This window comes from Nesoenas mayeri, assembly GCF_963082525.1.
Source record: "Nesoenas mayeri genome assembly, chromosome: 23".
In the NCBI taxonomy this organism is placed as follows: Eukaryota; Metazoa; Chordata; class Aves; order Columbiformes; family Columbidae; genus Nesoenas; species Nesoenas mayeri.
In genome coordinates, this window is record NC_137574.1 from 2,399,826 (window position 1) to 2,419,210 (window position 19,385).

The 19,385-nt window shown below is 46.9% G+C and overlaps 2 protein-coding genes across 4 annotated transcripts; both read left to right on the forward strand.

Moving 5' to 3' along the window:
- Positions 1-1,422: 1,422 nt before the first annotated feature.
- SIKE1 (suppressor of IKBKE 1) lies at positions 1,423-4,794 on the forward strand. 3 transcript variants are annotated; one of them, XM_080358428.1, is made up of 5 exons: positions 1,423-1,735; positions 1,807-1,912; positions 2,165-2,307; positions 2,944-3,057; positions 3,376-4,794. In XM_080358428.1, exons 1-5 carry the CDS (start codon positions 1,577-1,579, stop codon positions 3,499-3,501), a joined length of 648 nt encoding a protein of 215 aa, XP_080214554.1. In that variant the 5' UTR covers positions 1,423-1,576; the 3' UTR covers positions 3,502-4,794. The 3 variants fall into 3 exon arrangements, with proteins under 3 accessions (XP_080214554.1, XP_080214556.1, XP_080214555.1); XM_080358430.1 differs by having other exon boundaries at positions 3,392-4,794; XM_080358429.1 differs by having other exon boundaries at positions 3,412-4,794.
- A 1,515-nt stretch (positions 4,795-6,309) lies between these two features.
- On the forward strand, positions 6,310-19,385 carry CSDE1 (cold shock domain containing E1). Its single transcript, XM_080358095.1, has 20 exons — positions 6,310-6,401; positions 8,839-9,265; positions 11,009-11,207; positions 11,322-11,431; positions 11,737-11,829; positions 12,348-12,445; positions 12,935-13,016; positions 13,367-13,495; positions 13,662-13,787; positions 14,290-14,502; positions 14,837-14,977; positions 15,065-15,223; positions 15,695-15,802; positions 15,973-16,148; positions 16,457-16,569; positions 17,231-17,350; positions 17,580-17,758; positions 18,236-18,399; positions 18,529-18,661; positions 19,181-19,385. The coding sequence occupies exons 3-20, from the start codon at positions 11,009-11,011 to the stop codon at positions 19,226-19,228; spliced, it is 2,391 nt and encodes a 796-aa protein (XP_080214221.1). The 5' UTR covers positions 6,310-6,401; positions 8,839-9,265; the 3' UTR covers positions 19,229-19,385.

Consider the following 19,385-nt stretch of genomic DNA (forward strand, 5'->3'; position numbering starts at 1 on the left):
ACACAACTTACTATACAGCAGCCTTACATTTCCCAAATTTGAAAAATATATCTCATATTTTACTACTTAATCTGATTCTGATTAAATACTCCGGATGATTGCTCTATTATCCTCTGGATTGTATGAATGCTTTGAGATTGTTGCTGATATAAATTTATCTTATTCAGCACTTCTGCAGTGTACTTGATTATCTCTGGGATCATAAAGATACTTTTATCTGATAAAGCATCCTGGATTTTTCTTATGTGCCTGTCTGAACGGGGATTTAAACTTGAAAGACGACTCATGTCAAAGGGAGTCCTGTTAAAACATTATTGTTGAAAACATTATTAATAAGGTTCTTAATACTAAATAAAAAAGCTTTGTGGCACAAAGTTAACAAAGCATCAAGGACATCACAGATCACCAACAGTAGCTTTAGTTAGCAAATAAATATCAAAGCAGCAAGTCAGCATTACAAAGCTTGTTATTTTAACTTGAGTGGAGGATGTTTACTGTTAAAAGGGACAAACAAGAATGTCAGATAAGATGACAGCTCAACAGATCTCAACCCAGAATTTATCACACACTGTTTAAGGGAGTATTTAAAAAGATTACCCGGACCCCCTGGGGTCAAGGCCAGATGCCCTTCTGCAAACAGCCTGCCCCACACAGAGCAGCGTCTGTTTGAACCAGAGCCTTTCCACACGGGTTTCCTCTCGCAGAAGAGTGTCGTGATGCTTCTGAGTCACCACGTCTGAGAACACGGATCTCTGTGGGTGTAAGAGTTTCTGTCACGGAGAGAATGTGCAGTGTTGGGCTAGTATAAATAGAAGCGCGTTACGATGGTGGAGGCATTAACCCGGTGCAGATCACTTTGCGGTGCTGTTTTCCAAGGGAAGTTGGTGTCTGCTTCCCCCAAAAGCCAGAACCACAGAATCATTGTGGTTGGAAGAGACCCTCAAGATCATCAAATCCAGCTGTTCCCCCACCCCTGGCACTGCCCCATGTCCTGAGAACCTCATGTCCGTCTGTCCAACCCTCCAGGGCTGGTGACTCCAGCACTGCCCTGGGCAGCCTGTTCCAATGCCCCACAGCCCTTTGGGGAAGAAATTGTTCCTAAATCCAACCTCAACCTCCCCTGGCGCAACTTGAGGCCGTTTCCTCTGCTCCTGGCGCTTGTTCCTGGGGAGCAGAGCCCGATTCCCCCGGCTCCAAGCTCCTTTCAGGCAGTTCAGAGATCAGGAGGTCTCCCCTCAGCTCTGTTCTCCAGCGGAACCCCCCGGTCCCTCCGCCGCTCCATCACCCCGCTCTCCAGCGGGCACCGACTGTCCCGGTCACCGAGGCCCCGCAGCCCCGCCCCCTGGCGGCCGCTGCTGAGCCCGCGCGTCAATTCGAGCGGCGAGCCGCTCCGTCCCGCGCATGCGCATATGCGGCGTGCGCGCAGCGGCCGGAAGCGGCGGCGGCCCCGGCCCGGGACTCGCCCGTGTCCGGCGGCGGCAGCGGGGTCGTGGGTTCGCGCCGCCGGTGCGGAGCCGTGCGGCCGGGCATGGGGCCGCCGCGGGGCTGAGCAGCGCCGCCCGCCTCAGCGCCCGCCATGACCTGCACCATCGAGAAGATCCTTACGGACGCCAAGACGCTGCTGGAGCGGCTGAAGGAGCACGACACCGCCGCCGAGTCGCTCATCGACCAGTCCGCCGTCCTGCACCAGCGTGTGGCCGCCATGCGGGAGGCGGGCGCGGCGGGGACCGAGAAGGTGAGAGCGGGCGGCGGGCGGGTGGGCCGGCGAGCGGTGGGGCAGCACGACCGACTGGTGTGTCTCCGCAGGGCCCGGGCGCCGCGGCGGAGCGGCCCGACCCGTCCCGGCTGCGGCCGCACCTGCTCCTGTCCCAGGAGAACACGCAGATCCGCGACCTGCAGCAGGAGAACCGGGGTGAGCGGAGGGCGTGGGGGTGCTGGGGGCTGTGCTGGGGGTGATGTGCAGAGGGGCCCCCGGGGCCGTTGTTGTGGGAGGGGTCCGGGGGTTGCATCTGTCCTGCCTTCTCTCGGTGTGGAAGGGACCACCGGTGTCAGGGAGGCTGCTTGCCTTAACCCCTGGGTAGCAGCTGGTACCAGGTACCTCTGGGCACCTCCTGCTGTGAAAAGTTGCCTGTAGTTTGTGGCAATGACACACTGTGTTTTGCAGAGCTGTGGATTTCGCTGGAGGAGCACCAAGATGCATTAGAGCTTATTATGAGCAAATACAGAAAGCAGATGTTACAGCTTTTGCAGGGGAGAAAAGGCGAAGATGCAGAACCGGTCTTGAAAGTTCATCAGGCTAATTCTTTGGTAAGGTGGGATGGGGACAGAAGAGAGCTCAAACCCGCAGTTTCCTGTCTCTTGCTTGCTTTCGTACAACCTTGTTTCCATTCATGGAACATCTCTGCTCCAAAATACATTCTCTGAAACTCTTGTCCCTCTTTGCAGGCTTTTTTTCTCTATACCTTTTACAGCACACAGTCCTAACAGTTATCACAGGGGACATTAAAAAGCATATTCCTTTCATGGCCCAGGTGAAGGCTTGTTTTTTATAAACTAGGTGGTAATTCCCTGAGTTAAACTTAATGCACTTGATTCTCTACTGTGAAATCAAATCATATTCACATGAACCTGCATCTGTTGTCTCAGTCCTTGTCACACTTGAAATTATTTCTATCTGAGTAAGTCTGAGTGCCTTATCTTGCCCACTGATGTTCTATTCACTGTTTTCATTGATGACTCGTGATAATGGACAATAAGGTACATGTTTTCATCTTTAGATAGGATACAAGATAGAAAGGATTGCAAGTCCTTGGGGGGGAAGTATTAAAATTCGAAACAAATAATCCAAAATGAAGAAAATGAAAGTTACTGATTTAGAAGGGATAAATTATTATTACTGCTTTTGCCTGAGCATATTGAATGTGTTACTTTTATGTCTTCCAGGAAATTGAAAGTCAAATAGACAGAATATGTGAGATGGGCGAGGTGATGAGAAAAGCTATTCAAGTGGATGATGATCAGTTCTTTAAAGTTCAGGAGAAACTAGCTCAGCTGGAGGTAAGAACAGATCAAATTGCTTAGCGTAGACCAAGCTTTGGGAGTCTCCAGACTTACTCTGGACTTCCTGTGTTTGTATGCATCAAGGATTTAAAACAACCAAAAATTTTGGGGCGGGAATGCAGAATGTGATCTGTTTATTTTCAAGTTTTGGATGTTTGTATGACATATATGGAGCCAGAAGCAAAAGATAAGCTTTAAATGATGTTCCCCTCTGGCTAGCACTGTATTAATACTTGTCTTATAGAACCAGTGTTTTATTCAGCTGTGAAGGAGTGTGGGCTCTTTAAAGATTATCGTCCTTTAATTGTGAATTAGTTCATTTCTGTTTCAGCGAAAATATTGATTTTGCAGCTTGAAAACAAAGAGCTGCGTGAACTCTTGTCAATCAGCAAAGAATCTTTTGAGGTGGGGAGAGAAGATCTGCCTGACTGTGAAGCGTAGGTCACAAAATAACCTTATCTCCAGAACCTGACTTCAGAGACTGTTACGAAACTACCCTACAAGGCTGGGTTTCGATTTGTTCTTTCAGGTGTTTCTTTGTATGTTTGCTTTATCTTTCAAACGTGTGGGCTGTTTTCTCTGCCTTTTTCTGAAATGACAGCTTGCGTTGCTGCTCCGTTGTAGTAATTGCAGCATACAGATGCTTAACAATGAAGTATTTATGATGTGTACTCCCTTGTGATAGTTTTTATTTCCCTGGTTTTGTTATTTTTGTGAGCTTTAGTTCATAATTCCAACTTAAACCCACCTGTTCAGTAGCTAGAGAACATAATACAGGTGATTCTCTTATTTGATAGAAGGGATATTATTCAAAAACTCCGTTGTAAATGGTAGGGGCACGTTTTGCTCTGCCTGCACAAAGCAGACACGCTGAGGTTTAGTTTTGCTCTGAAGAGCTGCCGCTCGGCGTTTGGCTGGGTTAACATTGTCACTTGGACAGCCGCGCAGAAGCAGGTCAGGAGAACCGCACTTGAAGTAGTAACTACGTCAGGAGCACACTTTACCTTGATTTACGGGTGAAAATTGGAGTGGTGACCCATTCTGACACTTGTGCGTTTTTGAAGGATGTTATTTAGCTATTTTTTTGTATTTTTATGGGTAGACCTGTCCCATCTTTCCCAGTGCTCCAAGGTGGGTGGTGCTGGCCAGCTCTGCTCTGCGGGCAGCGCTCTCAAACCCGCACAGAACACGGCCCGTAGATCAAAGCTCTTCGGCCTCCCACCGTTTGGACTTTGGGAAGGGCGAGCTGAGGTGTCCACCTCAAATCTAAACCAAAACCAACCACGTCAACATGTTTTTAATGTTGCATCACAGGTAAGTGTAGCGACAGATGTTACGTAGTTATTGCAGAATCCTACACTGAGTGAAATTAGAGTTGCAGTGTTGTAGGAAATTCTCAATATTGTGATATTTTTAATGACGTTTTTATATAAAGATTTCTTTCTTACCTGTGATTGAAGAATAATCCTCCAAGAGCAGGAAACGTCTCATTTCCAATATTAGTTGAAATTTTTATGCCACTTCCTCCTAAGTGAGAATTTTGGTAGGTGCGGAAGGTGATTTACATTCCTGTGCTTATTAAGAGACGTTTTCTTGCAACCGTTTGGAATATCCAGCAAGATTGTTTGGAAGTTATAAGGGATTTCTGTACAGGAGTATTCTTGTATACAATCCTTTTCTATTAGAACTTGTGTAAGAGGGAATAAAAAACCCCGATGGGCAGTATTTTCTCAAGTCTATTCTGTTTTGTGAATCCTGGGGATAATTCTGCCTGTTGCACATGTACCCAAGCCTTCACACCCCCTCTAAGTTTTACTTTGCCTGAATGAAATGTTACAGTGACCAAAAACGTTGCGTTTTATCTCTTTTAAATTAACATGGTCTGAAATGCCTGTCATGATGCATTTTTTACCTTTATTACCCTGGTGTAGGTTAACGTTCCTCTAATGGGCTAGTTGCTGCGCAGCCTGTAAAAATGGAAACTAAATAGCAGTTGCTTTGAGTAATGAGTTTATTATTCATTAGTAGAGGGCCATAATTAGCAGAGGAAGTGTAACTACATTTCATTTGCCACTGGCCTGTTCTGGATCTGTAAGTGTGGAATCAGGGAGTGGAAAAGTCTGATTGTATACGGTTCTCACGGGTTGCGTGGCCTTTTCCGAGCTTGCTCAGTGCATGTTGAAAACCAGATTGAAGCTTCAGGACTGAAAACGCTCCTTGAAATCCAGGCTCTGCCTTCCCGTGCCGAGAAGCCGGCGCCTCCTGGAACTGGCAGAGCTGCCGTTACCTGTTCCCTTTGGGCCACTGAGGTGATCCAGGCTGGAACAGCTCTGCTATGGACAGGCTGAGAGAGCTGGGGTGTTCAGCTGGAGAAGAGAAGCTCCAGAGAGACCTTAGTGTGGCCTTTCTGGGCTTAAAAGGGGCCGATAAGAACAATGGGGACAGACTTTTGGGCTTATTGCAATAGGACAAGGGGTGATGGGAGTGGAGCATCTCCTGTGTGAGGAAAGGCTGAGGGAGCTGGGGCTCTGGAGCTGGACAAGAGGACACTGAGGGGTGACCTTATTAATGTTTACAGATATCTAAAGGGTGAGTGTCAGGAGGATGGAGCCAGGCTCTTCTCGGTGACAACCAGTGACAGGACAAGGGGCAATGGGTACAAACTGGAACACAGGAGGTTCCACTGAAAGATGAGAAGAAACTTGTTGGGGTGAGGGTGTCAGAGCCTGGCCCAGGCTGCCCAGGGGGGTTGTGGAGTCTCCTTCTGTGCAGACATTCCAACCCGCCTGGACACCTTCCTGTGTAACCTCATCTGGGTGTTCCTGCTCCATGGGGGGATTGGACTGCATGAGCTTTTGAGGTGCCTTCCGACTCCTGACACTCTGTGAAATTCAGGCTGGACATGAGGAAAGAATTGTTGCCCTGAGGGCGGTGAGAGCCTGGCCCATGTTGGCCAGAGAGGTGGTGGATGAACCATCCCTGGAGACATCCCAGGCCAGGCTGGACGGAGCTCTGAGCACCCTGAGCTGGTGCAGATGTCCCTGCCATGGCAGGGGTGGATGGGGGAGCTGGGGAGGTCCCTCCAACCCAAGCCGTTCTGTGTTTCTCCGCTGCTCCCCCCGCAGCCGCCATGTTGCCCCGTCCCTCACGCCGCTGCCTGCTCAGCACCCGCCGCGCGCGGGCCGGTTGCCAGCCGCGCATGCGCAGCATGAGGCCGCCGTACTGTGCGGGGCGCATGCGCGGCTCCGCCCCGGCGCTCTCGCGAGAGGCCGGGATTTATTCCTACGTGCCGTGCCGTGCTGCTCATGGCGGCGCTGGAGCGGGGGCGCTGAGCTGTTGGGGTGAGTACGAGCGGCCGCGGGCTTCGGCGGCTCCGGCCCTGCCCAGAAGGCGCCCGCGCCGCTGAGGGGATCGCTGGGGCCCCCGAGAGTCGGCGCAAGAGGTTGAGGGCGCGTCTGGGGCCGCCTCCCGTTTGTCTCTCGTCGCCGAGGGGTAAAGCCGCCTGGAGCCCCGCGGAGAGCGGCGGCGGGGGAGGCGGGAGGGCGGGCGCCCGCCTGCGAGGCCGCCGCTCCCGCCTGCGAGGCCGCCGCTCCCGGGGATGGAGTTACCGGCGGCCGCGAGTCGCTGGGCCGTGGCGGCGTGCGCACTACGCGTCCCGGCGTCCCGCGGGCAGGCGCCCGGCCGCCGGGGCTCCTGGGGGCTGCAGTTCCGCCCCGCCGCGGGGGCGGGGCCGCGGCCGGGCTGGGACTCGCCTTCCCGCCGTGCCGCGCGGCCCAGCGGCCTGCGGGGCCTGCCGGGGCCGACAGGCCGGCGGGCGTCGGGCTGGCTGGGGGCGGCGCTGAGGGGACTACGGGTCCCGGCAGGCCCCGGGTGCGGTCCCGGCGCTGGGGCTCCTGGGGACGGGGCGTTCGCGGCCGCTGTTGGGGGAGGGCGGCGCGGACCGCGGCTCCCGGCGTGCCCTGCGCGCGGCCCCGCCCGGCGCGGAGCCTGGGCCCCCATCCCTTTGTGTGCGGGGGAGCGGCCGCCATCGCCCCCCTTTGTGTGCGGGGAGGGCGGCGGCGGGGCGGCCCCTCCCTCCGCCGGGCCTGCCCTTCCCCTCGGCCGGCCCGCGGCCCCTTCGCTGCCTTTGCGCTGTCACCGCGTAGGCCGCGCTCGGGCAGGCCCGGCCGGGCGCTGCTGGCGCCGCCCCCGGCTCCGCTCCGCTCCGCTCCGCCGCCTCCATCTTGCTGCAGCGCGGGGCGCAGCGCCCGCCGGAGGGGCCGCGCCGGGGGGTGGCGGGGCCGCCGGGCCTCCCGAAGGGCCGCGCCGGGGCTCCATCGGGCTGGGGCCCATTTTCTGTTGTTTGTGTCGGTAACAAGCACAGCGCTCTGCCCCGAGCTCCAGGCCTATTAAAGGAAAATAGACTTTTGTCTTTATGGTTATTTAAAAAAATTATTCCATATGTATATATGGCTTTACATATGTCCTTGGAAGTTCTTTAACTTGTTTTTTTCCCCCTGTAGATTTACCTTTTTTTTTTTTTAATGTAAAAGTAACCCAGGGACTGTTGGCAGCAGTTGTGGGTGTGTTGGGGTGCTCAGGGGCTGGTGTTCAGCGCTGCTTTCCAATATTCATCAAAAACATAAGAAATATCTTTATCTCTGAGTATCCAATAGCTGTGTTATGCATCCTTAACATACAAAGTTTTTATCTTTATTAAATTTGATAGCTCTGTAAGAGGTGGCTGTTTCTGGAAGGAGGTGTTCTAATCCGGTAAAACGTGTGTTCTTGCAATTACCCGTTTTTGTGAAGAAAACGCCAAACTAACCAGCATTTGCAACCCGGCCTGTTCTGCTATCAGGCTGTATAGGTGGTTTCTACCTGTGTCTTCCTGGAAAAATCTGCACCTGAAAGACCTCAAAACAGGTCTTGCCCAGCTCCTCCCTGTCTCTTCATTAATCCTTTCAGCTGGAAATGTCCAAATGCAGAGCCCGGTGTGGCCGGGGGGGCTGGGCAGCTGCTCAGGGTGTTTACCATTTGGAGGAGTATTTATAGTAGCTGAATTAAAAAGTAAAGAATTTGAGACTTGAGTTATGCTTGCTTGACAACCCCATTTTTTAAAATAACTAGTTGTCAAATTGAACCAGCTTTTGAGGGAAAAGCTTATGGCTTATCCCCTTGCCTGACAAAATTCACTTTAGTCATCTTTGGGGCAGAAAAGGTGTTTTTATTATTCTATGAAAATGTCATATATTTCATGCCCAGAAAAATGAGAAATGCAATATGATGCAAGTTAGATTTCTATAACATTAGTCCAATTAGTTGAGAGAGAAGTGCATGAATAAGAACACTCCAAGTGTCTCTGTGCAGTTCCTGTGATACAGAGTTTGCAGCTCGCACACATACAACCTGTTGCTGCTCTGAAGGTCTGTATGAGCACCTATTAACTGAATTATGAAACAGCACCTATATGAAGTTATTGATAGTAGAATTAAGTCTGACGTTAAATGATGCTGCTGTTCATCACAATGAAGTTGCTGGTTTAATTGTACACACTGGGACCTTTCCTGAAATGCATCTAGAGAGTTCAAAATTGGAAGTACTGTGAGATGGTGCGTTTGGAAAACAAAACTGAAAATGGGAATGTCAAATGCATCTCTAAAACAACCTTTCCTAGTGCGGATCAAACATGCGGTGTTGAGGCAGAAGGACTGTGTCTCTGTTTGTGGGAACACCTAGGACTGATATCTGTTTTTTTAAAGTAATTGATAACTTAGTGTGTCTCTTCCCTTTCTCCAGTATGAAGTGGAACAAACCAGAATTTACCACCTGAAACTGCTGCTTCAAGTTCAGATCAGGAAAAGAATCTACCACATCGTAACAACAACTCAAGACCAAAGAAGAGGAAACCTACGCTGAAGATACAAGGCTTGATCTGAAACAAGAAGTTTGTGCCTACTCAACAGCTTCACAAGAGCACGTCCCGACGCTGCTAGTAGTCTTTGTTTTCTCCAGTGCTGTATTGAAACTGCCCAGGGCAGCAGCGCTTGAATTCTCTATTAGCTTGATAGATCACGTTCTCTTGCTCTCTTTTTTCTTGCTCTCTTTCTCTCTTTTTCTATTTCTTTTTTTTTAATAATAGCAGTCTTCATCCTTAGAAACTTGTGCTGAAACAGAAGAATCGGCTAATACTACTGAAAGTGCAATATTTGAATATCACTGCGAGGTTGGTGCATGTGTTGTATATATTTCTACACTTAATAGGAAATAAGTTGGCAACAGAAGGGTGTAATTTTAAGTCTTTTCTAGCAGTTCTTTGCTGTTGGTCTAGCAGTAGTGTGATGAATTAGTATTACCTGCAGTGCGGTTCTGTTTAACAATCCCTTTAACCCTAGAGAGCTGCTTATTGATGTTTTTGTCTTCTAGTAACGGTAGCATTGTGGTTCCAGTCCCTTTTTTTTCAGATAACTTCTGTTTAGTCGTCTTCAAATCTTATTGCAAAGGGTTTTTCTTTACCCGAGGGCTTTCATTGTTGGTGCTGCGCAGCACAGGGAGTCATGGTCCAGTATATAACCATGATAGAGTAGGTCCAAGCAAGTCTTGTTTGTACATTAATAGGCTGTAGCCTATTACTAGAAGTTTCTTATAGTTTTATGACAATGCTCCTGGTGATACGTCTAAGTGGACGTTGTGTTTGATTTTTGTTACGCTCTGTTATAACATTATGTTTGAACAGTGCGGAAACAGGATGAGCATCTGGAAAGATGGCTGACGTTATCACGTATCTTTCTGCAGCAGATTTTAGTGCCACCCTGAGGAGTGTATCTTGAGTTTAACTTCAGTTATCAGGGTTCAGATGGTTGATGCTGAGTTCTTAGTGTTATGGTACTAATACTCCTTGAAACTCAAGCTGCTCAAATGTTGTCATGCAATGGTTGTCTTTGAGCAAAGGATTACAGCAGTGTGGTTTTTCTAATCCTAAAATAGCCTATTCCAAGCTTGCTTTTTAGGTAGATTTTTGCCATTTTCTGTATCTGGTGTGCCTTTGGTAGTGTGTTTATTAACGTCTCTGGCAGGGGTGTCTGTCTTGTGTCATGATTTAACCCCAGCCAGCAACTAAGCACCATGCGGCCATTCGCTCCCCTGCAGTGGGACAGGAGGGAGAATGGAGGGAAGCAAAACCATGAAAACAGCTGCATTGAGATAAAGACAATCTAACACAACAAAGAGAAAATAACAATGATGATAAAAGAATGTGCAAAACAAGTGACGCACAGTGCAGTTGGTTCCCAGGCAGCGGTCAGTGCTCAGCCTGTCCCTGAGCAGGGGTTCCCCTGGCCAGGTTCCCCCAAAATCTCTAGTGAGTGTGATGGCACATGGGGTAGAACGTCCCTTTGGCCAGTTTGGGTCAACTGTCCTGGCTGTGTCCCCTCCTGGCTCCTGTGCATCTGGCACAGTGTGAGAAGCTGGGAAAGTCCTTGACTACTTAGCAACAACTAAAACATTGGTGTGTTATCAGCGTTATTCTCATCCGAACTCCGAAACACAGCAAGCACTGTGCCAGCTACTGGCAAGAAAATTAACACTATCCCAGCCAAAACCGGGACATCTTGTGTCTGGGATGTCAAGTGGCCGTTTTGTAAATGACTCACAAAATGTGTATTTTCAGTTTCTGATGTGAAATAGTGGATGTGGGAGTACTTTGAGGTACAATACTTATGAAGGTCAGAAGTTGGTTTTTATCTAAGCAAGGTTTATTTCAGTGTTGTATTTCTGTCTATTTATAAATATGTTCTCTGTCTATATTTCAGGGATTGTTGTTTTGCAAAAGCTTGGCTGTTTTGGTGTTTATTTTAAAAATGGTTGGAATTTGCTTGTTGCAATAACTCTCCACAAGCTTTGTGTTTGTTATTCTGTTATGTCAGCATGGAGAAAAGAAACTTATTTTGAGTGTGTGGTTTTTAAACAGATGAGCTTTGATCCAAACCTGCTCCACAACAATGGACACAACGGGTACCCCAACGGTACTTCGGCAGCGCTGCGTGAGACGGGGGTTATAGAAAAACTGCTGACCTCGTATGGATTCATCCAGTGTTCAGAACGGCAAGCCAGACTGTTCTTCCACTGTTCCCAGTACAACGGCAACTTACAGGAGCTCAAAGTAGGAGGTAATTCCGCAACCGTTAGAGCCGCTTGGCTGCGTGAAGACCAGTCGTATTGAAGAGGTGCCACCACCCAAACAGAGCTCTGTGACATCTTGATCGTGTTTAATTGTCTTGTAGATGATGTTGAGTTTGAAGTGTCTTCTGATCGCCGAACTGGAAAACCCATTGCTATTAAATTGGTGAAGATAAAGCCAGAAATATTACCTGAAGAACGAATAAATGGACAAGTTAGTGTCTGTTTTCTATATATGTGTGATTCCCATCCTTTACTCCAGCACAGAGGCTAGGTTAATTAGCGTGCATATTAATTACATACAGTATTCAGTCACACTGGACTGTGTTGTTTTGGTAAAATGCAGGGGTTCAGTTTGAGCTCTTAGCTACAAACAGTTCTTAGAGTCGAGAGCTGCTGTTGAGTTCCACTAAAGTGCGTCCCTCAGTGTACGGTAGAGGATACTGGGATTCGTTTTGTGTTCAACAATGCTGCTCCTGAAATGACTAGCCATGGATTCTGTTTTTTTCTGCCCGGTAGGTTGTGTGCGCTGTTCCTCACAATTTAGAGAGTAAATCTCCAGCTGCCCCGGGTCAGAGTCCAACAGGGAGTGTTTGCTACGAACGTAATGGGGTAAAGCTTCTGTATTTTACTTGAACTCTTCACTGATCCATCGCTGTGATCTATGAGCAAAAAAATGACACATTTTAATGTAGACAGTTGCCACTGCTAAGAACTATAGTTCTTGGCAAAAAAAAGCATGCTTAGGTAAATTAGTACTACAAACAGAAATGTTAATTTGACAGCTTGCTTGCTTACATTTATGAAGAACTTTATATAGAGCCAAATAGTTGTTTTCCTCTTTTAAAACTTAATAAAGTTCACATATCCTTATCTTGAACTTTTGAAGTTCGGCACTGGACGTGTAGAGATGGTCAGGGACAAACCTTTTGATTTAAGTTGCTTATTACAGATGCATCCAAACAGCACAATGGAAAAAAGAATGGGTTTGCATGCCACGTTTGAGTATCTTTGATTTTCCCACTACATTAATTTCTTTAATAGCACCTAGTTATTGATCAAAACTGTTAGTCTGTCTTTGAAATAACCATTCTGCAAATCGGCTAATACTAGTCAATGTTAATTTGCAGGAAGTATTTTACCTGACTTACACCCCAGAGGATGTTGAAGGAAACGTACAGCTGGAAACAGGGGACAAAATCAACTTCATAATTGATACAAACAAACAGTAAGTTGGTATTACCGCACACTTTTAATAGTCAATCAGCAATTGATGGGGTGGTAGCTGGGCTTGCATCAGTGGGCCAGCACTCTAGAGTTGATGAAGGCTGGGAGACCTCCCATACCCCTGGGGTGAAATCGGGGTGCTCAGCTCACTCTCTGAAATGCCTGCACAGCAACGCGTGCAGCACGGGGAATAAGCAGGAGGGTGGCAGAGCCTGGCCCAGGCTGCCCAGGGGGGTTGTGGAGTCTCCTTCTGTGCAGACATTCCAACCCGCCTGGACACCTTCCTGTGTAACCTCATCTGGGTGTTCCTGCTCCATGGGGGGATTGCACTGGATGAGCTTTCCAGGTCCCTTCCAACCCCTGACATCCTGGGATTCTGATTCTGTAACTCATGCCTGTTCTAGAACTGAAATGACATTACGACGTGGAATCTGAACTTCTGCTCCACCTCTGAGTTGTTTCAGGTTTGCTCTGTTTTTTTCCCCTGTAGTACTGGTGCTGTAAGTGCTCGTAACATTATGCTATCAAAAAAGAAACAAGCCCGCTGTCAAGGAGTAGTCTGTGCCATGAAAGTAAGTGATGCTTTAGCCTTAATGTTTCATTTGAAAACAAAATGCTGTTCTGAAAAGTGCTGTTACAAGTAATATATTTAGGGCATTAAGAGCTATTAAGAGTGGTTTGGAGCTGTGGGTGTAAACTGGTTGAAATGATTTAAACATCTAATTTTCGATAGTAATATTATTCTTAACTAAGCCCTGCTTATTTCTGTGTATATATTTCTTGTGGTAGTCTGTTAGCTGTGTGCACTCGCGTCTGCTATACTGGTATGTCGTGGTCCGTTGTGTTTGATAGAACATGTACAATTTTGCTGTGGTATGTTAAGAGAATAGGCAATTTATTAAATGCTTTGTTCTGTTCTTAGGAAGCCTTTGGATTTATTGAGAGGGGTGATGTCGTGAAGGAGATATTCTTTCACTATAGTGAATTTAAAGGTGACCTAGAAGCCTTACAGCCTGGTGATGATGTGGAGTTTACAATCAAAGACAGAAATGTAAGATGAAATCCAGTGAAAAAAGGAAGACAGGTCCTAGAGCATAACCGGACAGCTGTCTGTTTGCTCACATTCCCTTGTAAAAAGAAGGGGGGGAAGGAGGCTCATTGGGAAATGGCTGCTACGTTACCTCTCCTGCATATTTCACTGTTTTTTGTGCTTTTAGGGTAAAGAAGTTGCAACAGATGTTAGACTGCTGCCTCAAGGAACTGTCATTTTTGAAGATATCAGCATTGAACATTTTGAAGGAACTGTAACCAAAGTAATTCCAAAAGTACCCAGCAAAAACCAGGTGAATTTCAGTATTTATCGAAGTATACGTGCAAAGTTGTATTGAATTTTAGTCAAACGGTACAAATATCCCCCTTTCCTTGTAACAGTCTGCTGGGTAAGAATTGCACAGGGGGAGGGAATAAGCTTGTGTGTCACCTGTACCAGGCACTGGTCACAGTCATAGTGTTCAGTCTTCCTAGAGGTTGTAGAGTGAGGATTGGGGTGGTACTACACACATTTTCTTTAACATTTTGAATCCTTCCATTGAATTTTGTGAGTTTAGGGTGTATCTTTAAGGCAAAAGCATCGGGAGAAGGGGAAAAAATATTTGCTGGAATAAGCCTGGTCTAAGGATTCCTGTGAGCATGGACAGTTAAGGAGGTTTTTGACAGAGGGGTAACCGGACCTTTAACATTTGGCGTTGAGGAAGGGGTGTGTGTGAGCACATCCATGAAGATTTTAGGTGAGTCTGTGTTGTTGTTTGGGTTGAACTGACTCCCGTTGGGTTTTCATTCCGCTAGAGCGATCCGTTACCTGGCCGCATCAAAGTGGACTTTGTGATTCCTAAAGAACTTCCCTTTGGAGACAAAGACACAAAATCCAAGGTGACCCTGCTGGAAAGCGACCATGTTCGTTTCAATATTTCAACGGACAGACGTGACAAACTGGAACGAGCTACCAATATTGAGGTTCTCCCCAATACTTTCCAGTTTACCAATGAAACTAGGGAAATGGCAAGTATCTATTTTTTTTAAAGTTTGTAATTATTGAGGGGAAATGAAAGTAAAACATGGGGCATTTGTCTTAATAAGATTCAGAGGAGGCTTCTGTGTGCAGATTCTGGATTTGGTGGGTTTTGGCCAATCTTTGAGGGTCCAGCAGGAGGACGGGAAAGAGCTGCATTCTATCACATACAAAAAAACAACGCTATAGATTGCAAGGAAGCACGTTGCATGAACCAAGAAGTATTATTGTAGGATTCAGGCCATATGTTCAGATTATTACGTACTCCACAGGCAGATATTGTGTACCAGTAGTAAAACTAACTGCCCATTTGTCGACCCTCAGGGTGTGATTGCGGCGATGAGAGATGGCTTTGGCTTCATAAAATGTGTGGACCGGGATGCTCGCATGTTCTTTCACTTCAGTGAAATAATGGATGGAAATCAACTCCATATTTCTGATGAAGTAGAGTTCACTGTCGTTCCTGTAAGTGAGATTCATATCTTTACGAAATCTTAGTTTTTAAGGAAATTAGTGCAGTCGGGCTGAAATCTGGTCGATCTTGTTTTTCAGGATATGTTGTCTGCCCAAAGAAATCATGCTATAAGGATTAAAAAACTTCCGAAGGGCACGGTTTCTTTCCACACCCAGTCAGACCACCGTTTTGTGGGCACTATAGACAAAGAAGCCACTCCAGCCAAAGCCACTAGCCCAAATAAAGGCAAAGAGAAGGTAATTCTGCTCTTGTGAAGTACCTGTTCTGTGCTCCTGGTGTTGGACGCTGAGACCGCTTCCTTAAAATCCGTAATTCAGCACCCAGTGAAAACTAACTTGTGTGAAACAAGGTTATAAAAGCATCATTAATGATCATGTAGTTGAGGATAATTTCCAATACCTTGATGGGAAGCTTCGTTCTATTATGCAAGATGCAAAACTAAGTTCCTACAGCTAGAGGAGAACCGCTGGGGTTTTTTTGTCGTGCTGTTTTGAATGATGCCAGAATAACTACATTTCTGATAAATACTTAACTGGAGGTGCTGGTGATACTTTCTTTAAAAATACTGTCTAATATAACTAAACGCCACCTACTCAGAGGTTATTGCTTTGTGTTTTTCACCAGTTACTGAGCAGTGCTTGCATTCTACGTAGTAAACTCATTTGCTTACAAATAAGGGTTTCTGAATTCTGCTGTTTTGTTTTTAGGAAGCTGAAGATGGAATAATTGTTTATGATGACTGTGGAGTTAAACTGACCATTCCTTACCAGGCCAAGGATGTGGAAGGATCTGCTAACCCCCAGATAGGAGATAAGGCAATATAACTAAGTATACCATTGGGAAATGCTTTGGGAGTGCGAGCTTCTTTTTGCCTTGTTACTGCATTTATTCTCCTTCTCAGGACCTTTTTTCCTGGGTTTTTTTGGTGGTGGTCACGCTCTGTTTGGGTTTCTCTGTCTGGTATTGACGAACCCCTCTCCAACAGGTCGAGTTCAGTGTCTGTGAAGTGAAGAGAACTGGTCTGCAAACAGCTGTTTCTGTCAGGATGCTGGGACGCAATTACAGCTCTAAGAGGCTTTTGGGATACGTGGCAGCCCTGAAAGATAACTTTGGATTTATCGAAACAGCTAATCACGATAAGGAGATCTTTTTCCACTACAGGTGAATGGCGATGTTATTATTTGTTTGTTTGTTGCGGGCTGTTTGTTTGGGGGAAGTGAAGTTCAGTAGGGTTGGCTGTTAAACCCATTGGAACTCAGCAACCTTGGTGTCACGTGCCTCTGAATCCAGGCCAAGAAATAGAGTTGTGTTGTATATTTGAAATGCTTCACTGTCTTGAGTGAGGATTTTTGGGAAATGCGAGGTGCTGAGCTGGCCAAGTGGTTTCTGATCGGCTGGTGTAAATGTCAGATGCGCGTCACTGTTGTCACGCAACTAAAGGGAAATTGTACATCCTTCTGTTCCCGTAGCGAATACTGTGGTGATATTGATAGCCTGGAACTTGGAGACACTGTTGAATACAGCTTGTCAAAAGGCAAAGGAAACAAAGTTAGTGCAGAAAAGGTGAACAAAACACATGCAGGTAAGACTGTGCTGCGTATTTTCTGCTTAGAGGCTCTTGGCGGGTGCTGACAGATAAACCTTGTTAATAATCTATGTCTATGACCATGAGGATGATGATTAATGTGGTGGTCATTGGTTTCCTAAAAGCTGTTACCTGTGTTTCCAGAGAACAGGCGAGTGCAGCCGCACAGTCCTGGGGGCAGCAGCAACATTTGCACCTTTGCTGAGGGTTACAGAGAGCTCTAGACCAAATAGCAGAACGAACCCAATTAGTAACTGCACCAGTTGTGCTGTATCTCACAGAAGGAGAAATGCAGGAGGAATGCGGATGGTGTTATTAAGGGGCAAAAAATACTGAGTTAAATGTGACTGATGGAAATGAGCAAGGAATGGGAATGCAGTGGAGGAGAAATAAAGCACTTTGACTTGCTTTTCAAGTTCCGTGGCCTCTGGTTTCATGAAGAACTGATTTTTCTACTTCTGTGTTTGAACTGCTGGTGTAGCGTTGATTAGAAAAGCTGTAATTACTGATGTTGAAGCTGTTCCAGTTTTAGTGGGTGACAGAGCTACCTGAGGTGCCATGCAGTGCAAACTATTCTCAATCTGAATCAATTATGAATTGTTTTTAACACAAAGTATGACCAGAACATCCTGTTGTTGCACTGTCCGTTTCTCCTCAGTGAATGGTATCACCGAAGAAGCTGATCCAACCGTTTACTCCGGTAAAGTAATTCGTCCTTTACGGAGTGTAGATCCCACACAAACTGAATACCAGGGCATGATTGAAGTCATGGAGGATGGTAAGATCTGTTGCTTTTAAATTATACGTGTTCCTCTTGCAAATGCACGAGAAGTGTAAAAGTTTAATAAACTGTAAATAGAGGTGTTGAGGATTATATTCACACTACAGACTATATTCATACGACTAAGCTAAAAGTCAGAGTGTCATTTCTAACATTGTGAATCAATTCTAAGTGCCCTCGGGTAAGAAGGGACTCTTGTGAATTCTATCTTGTCCTTTTCCTCTAGGAGAGATGAAGGGAGAGGTGTATCCGTTTGGGATTGTCGGAATGGCGAACAAAGGCGACTGCCTGCAAAAGGGAGAGACGGTGAAGTTTCAGCTCTGTGTTCTTGGCCAGAACGGGCAGACGATGGCTGTGAACATCACACCGTTCCGCAGAGCCACCGTGGAGTGCGTGAAGGATCAGGTGAGCGGCTGTGATAGATTCTGCAGAGCTGTTTTGGAGATGTCCTAGAAAGAGCTCCAACTAGTTTCTGCTTGAACGGGGTGTTAAAATATGTGTTTAAAACCAAGAAACAAAACTGCACATACTCTGAAGCTTCAGAGCCTTAGGCAGTCAGGGATCACAGCGCACCTGAAGCGAGGAGGCTGAGCAGTGCCCTGGTGAGTTGCATCTCAGAGTGGTTAGAAAATGAGGTGCTGTGAATGCTTTGTTTTTATAGCCATTCTGCTGCACTAAGCTCTGGTCATTTGTGGAGAGGTTAGCTGAGTTTTGCTGGTTTATACATGAGTGAAACAGTAAATGGAAGTAACTGATCTTCTATACCAGTGACAGACCAAAAACCAATTTCTACTCTTTCTGTCGAACTGCAATAACGAGTAAGTCATTACATCTGTTTGGATGAAAAGGAAGGAAATAACCTTGCGATGTGTTGGTTTTCAGTTTGGTTTCATTAACTATGAAGTGGGCGACAGCAAAAAGCTCTTCTTCCATGTCAAAGAAGTTCAGGACGGCGTGGAGCTCCAGGCTGGGGATGAAGTGGAGTTCTCGGTGATCCTGAACCAGCGCACAGGAAAATGCAGTGCCTGTAACGTGTGGCGTGTCTGGTGAGGATTTAATCGGGCGCAGTGTTGTCTACAGCCACAGTGCGGCTTAACGGGGAAAGTGGCTGGTAATTAGGTAGTCGACAGCAGTCTCTTGGAAGTCACGGTGTTCTGTGTTTGACTCGGTTACAGCGAAGGCGCCAAGGCTGTTGCTGCTCCGCGTCCCGATAGACTCGTTAATCGTTTAAAGAGCATTAATCTGGATGATGCCAACGCTCCTCGTCTAATAGTTATCCGTCAACCCAGGGGACCGGATAACTCAAAGGTACGTAAGATAAGAGGATGAGCTTGCGGAATAGCTGCAGTTTGTGTTTTGATTTGGGTCACATAACGTTGCTTCCTCTGTTGGAAGTCTGAGCTGTTTGAAATGTGGTGTCTGCTTTCGTTCCGTCACCGGCTGTGGGAGGTAGGATTATTATTGTGGTTTCAGAAGAGCACACAGTATATAAGCAACGAACTGCTTGCTGTGTTCTAGCCCATAATGGCTTCTCTTGGTTTGTTATTGCTTCTATAAACCTCCCCGTCCCCTCCTCGGTGACAGTCAGTGAAATCCCTTTAATCTGAGCTCGGCTTTCACAGGTTCTGCCACCACTTGGTGAGCAGGAGGAGTAAAAGTGCTGTCTGGGACTACAAAGAGCAACTCCCAGAACCTGTTTTGTTAGAGTCGCTGTTTCTGAAGCCAAATGTGGCGAACTAGAAACGTGCTGCTGCCGTATTGCCCGGAACACACCGGATTTCCTTCAAAGCGCAATGCTGGAGCTAAAAGGTTCTGTTTTCCTTGCAGGGATTTGTTGCAGAGAGAAAGATCCGTCAACCCGGTGTTCTAGACTGATCCCCAAGCCGAGCCGGCGAGCGGAGCGCTGGGGCTGGTGAAGGGTACCGAATAGCTCCCAATTCATCCCTTCCTCCAAATTCTACGAAGCTATTACACCGGTTTTAACATCTTCTCATGTTATGTTTAAAATAAATTTATGAAACCATTTTAAAAA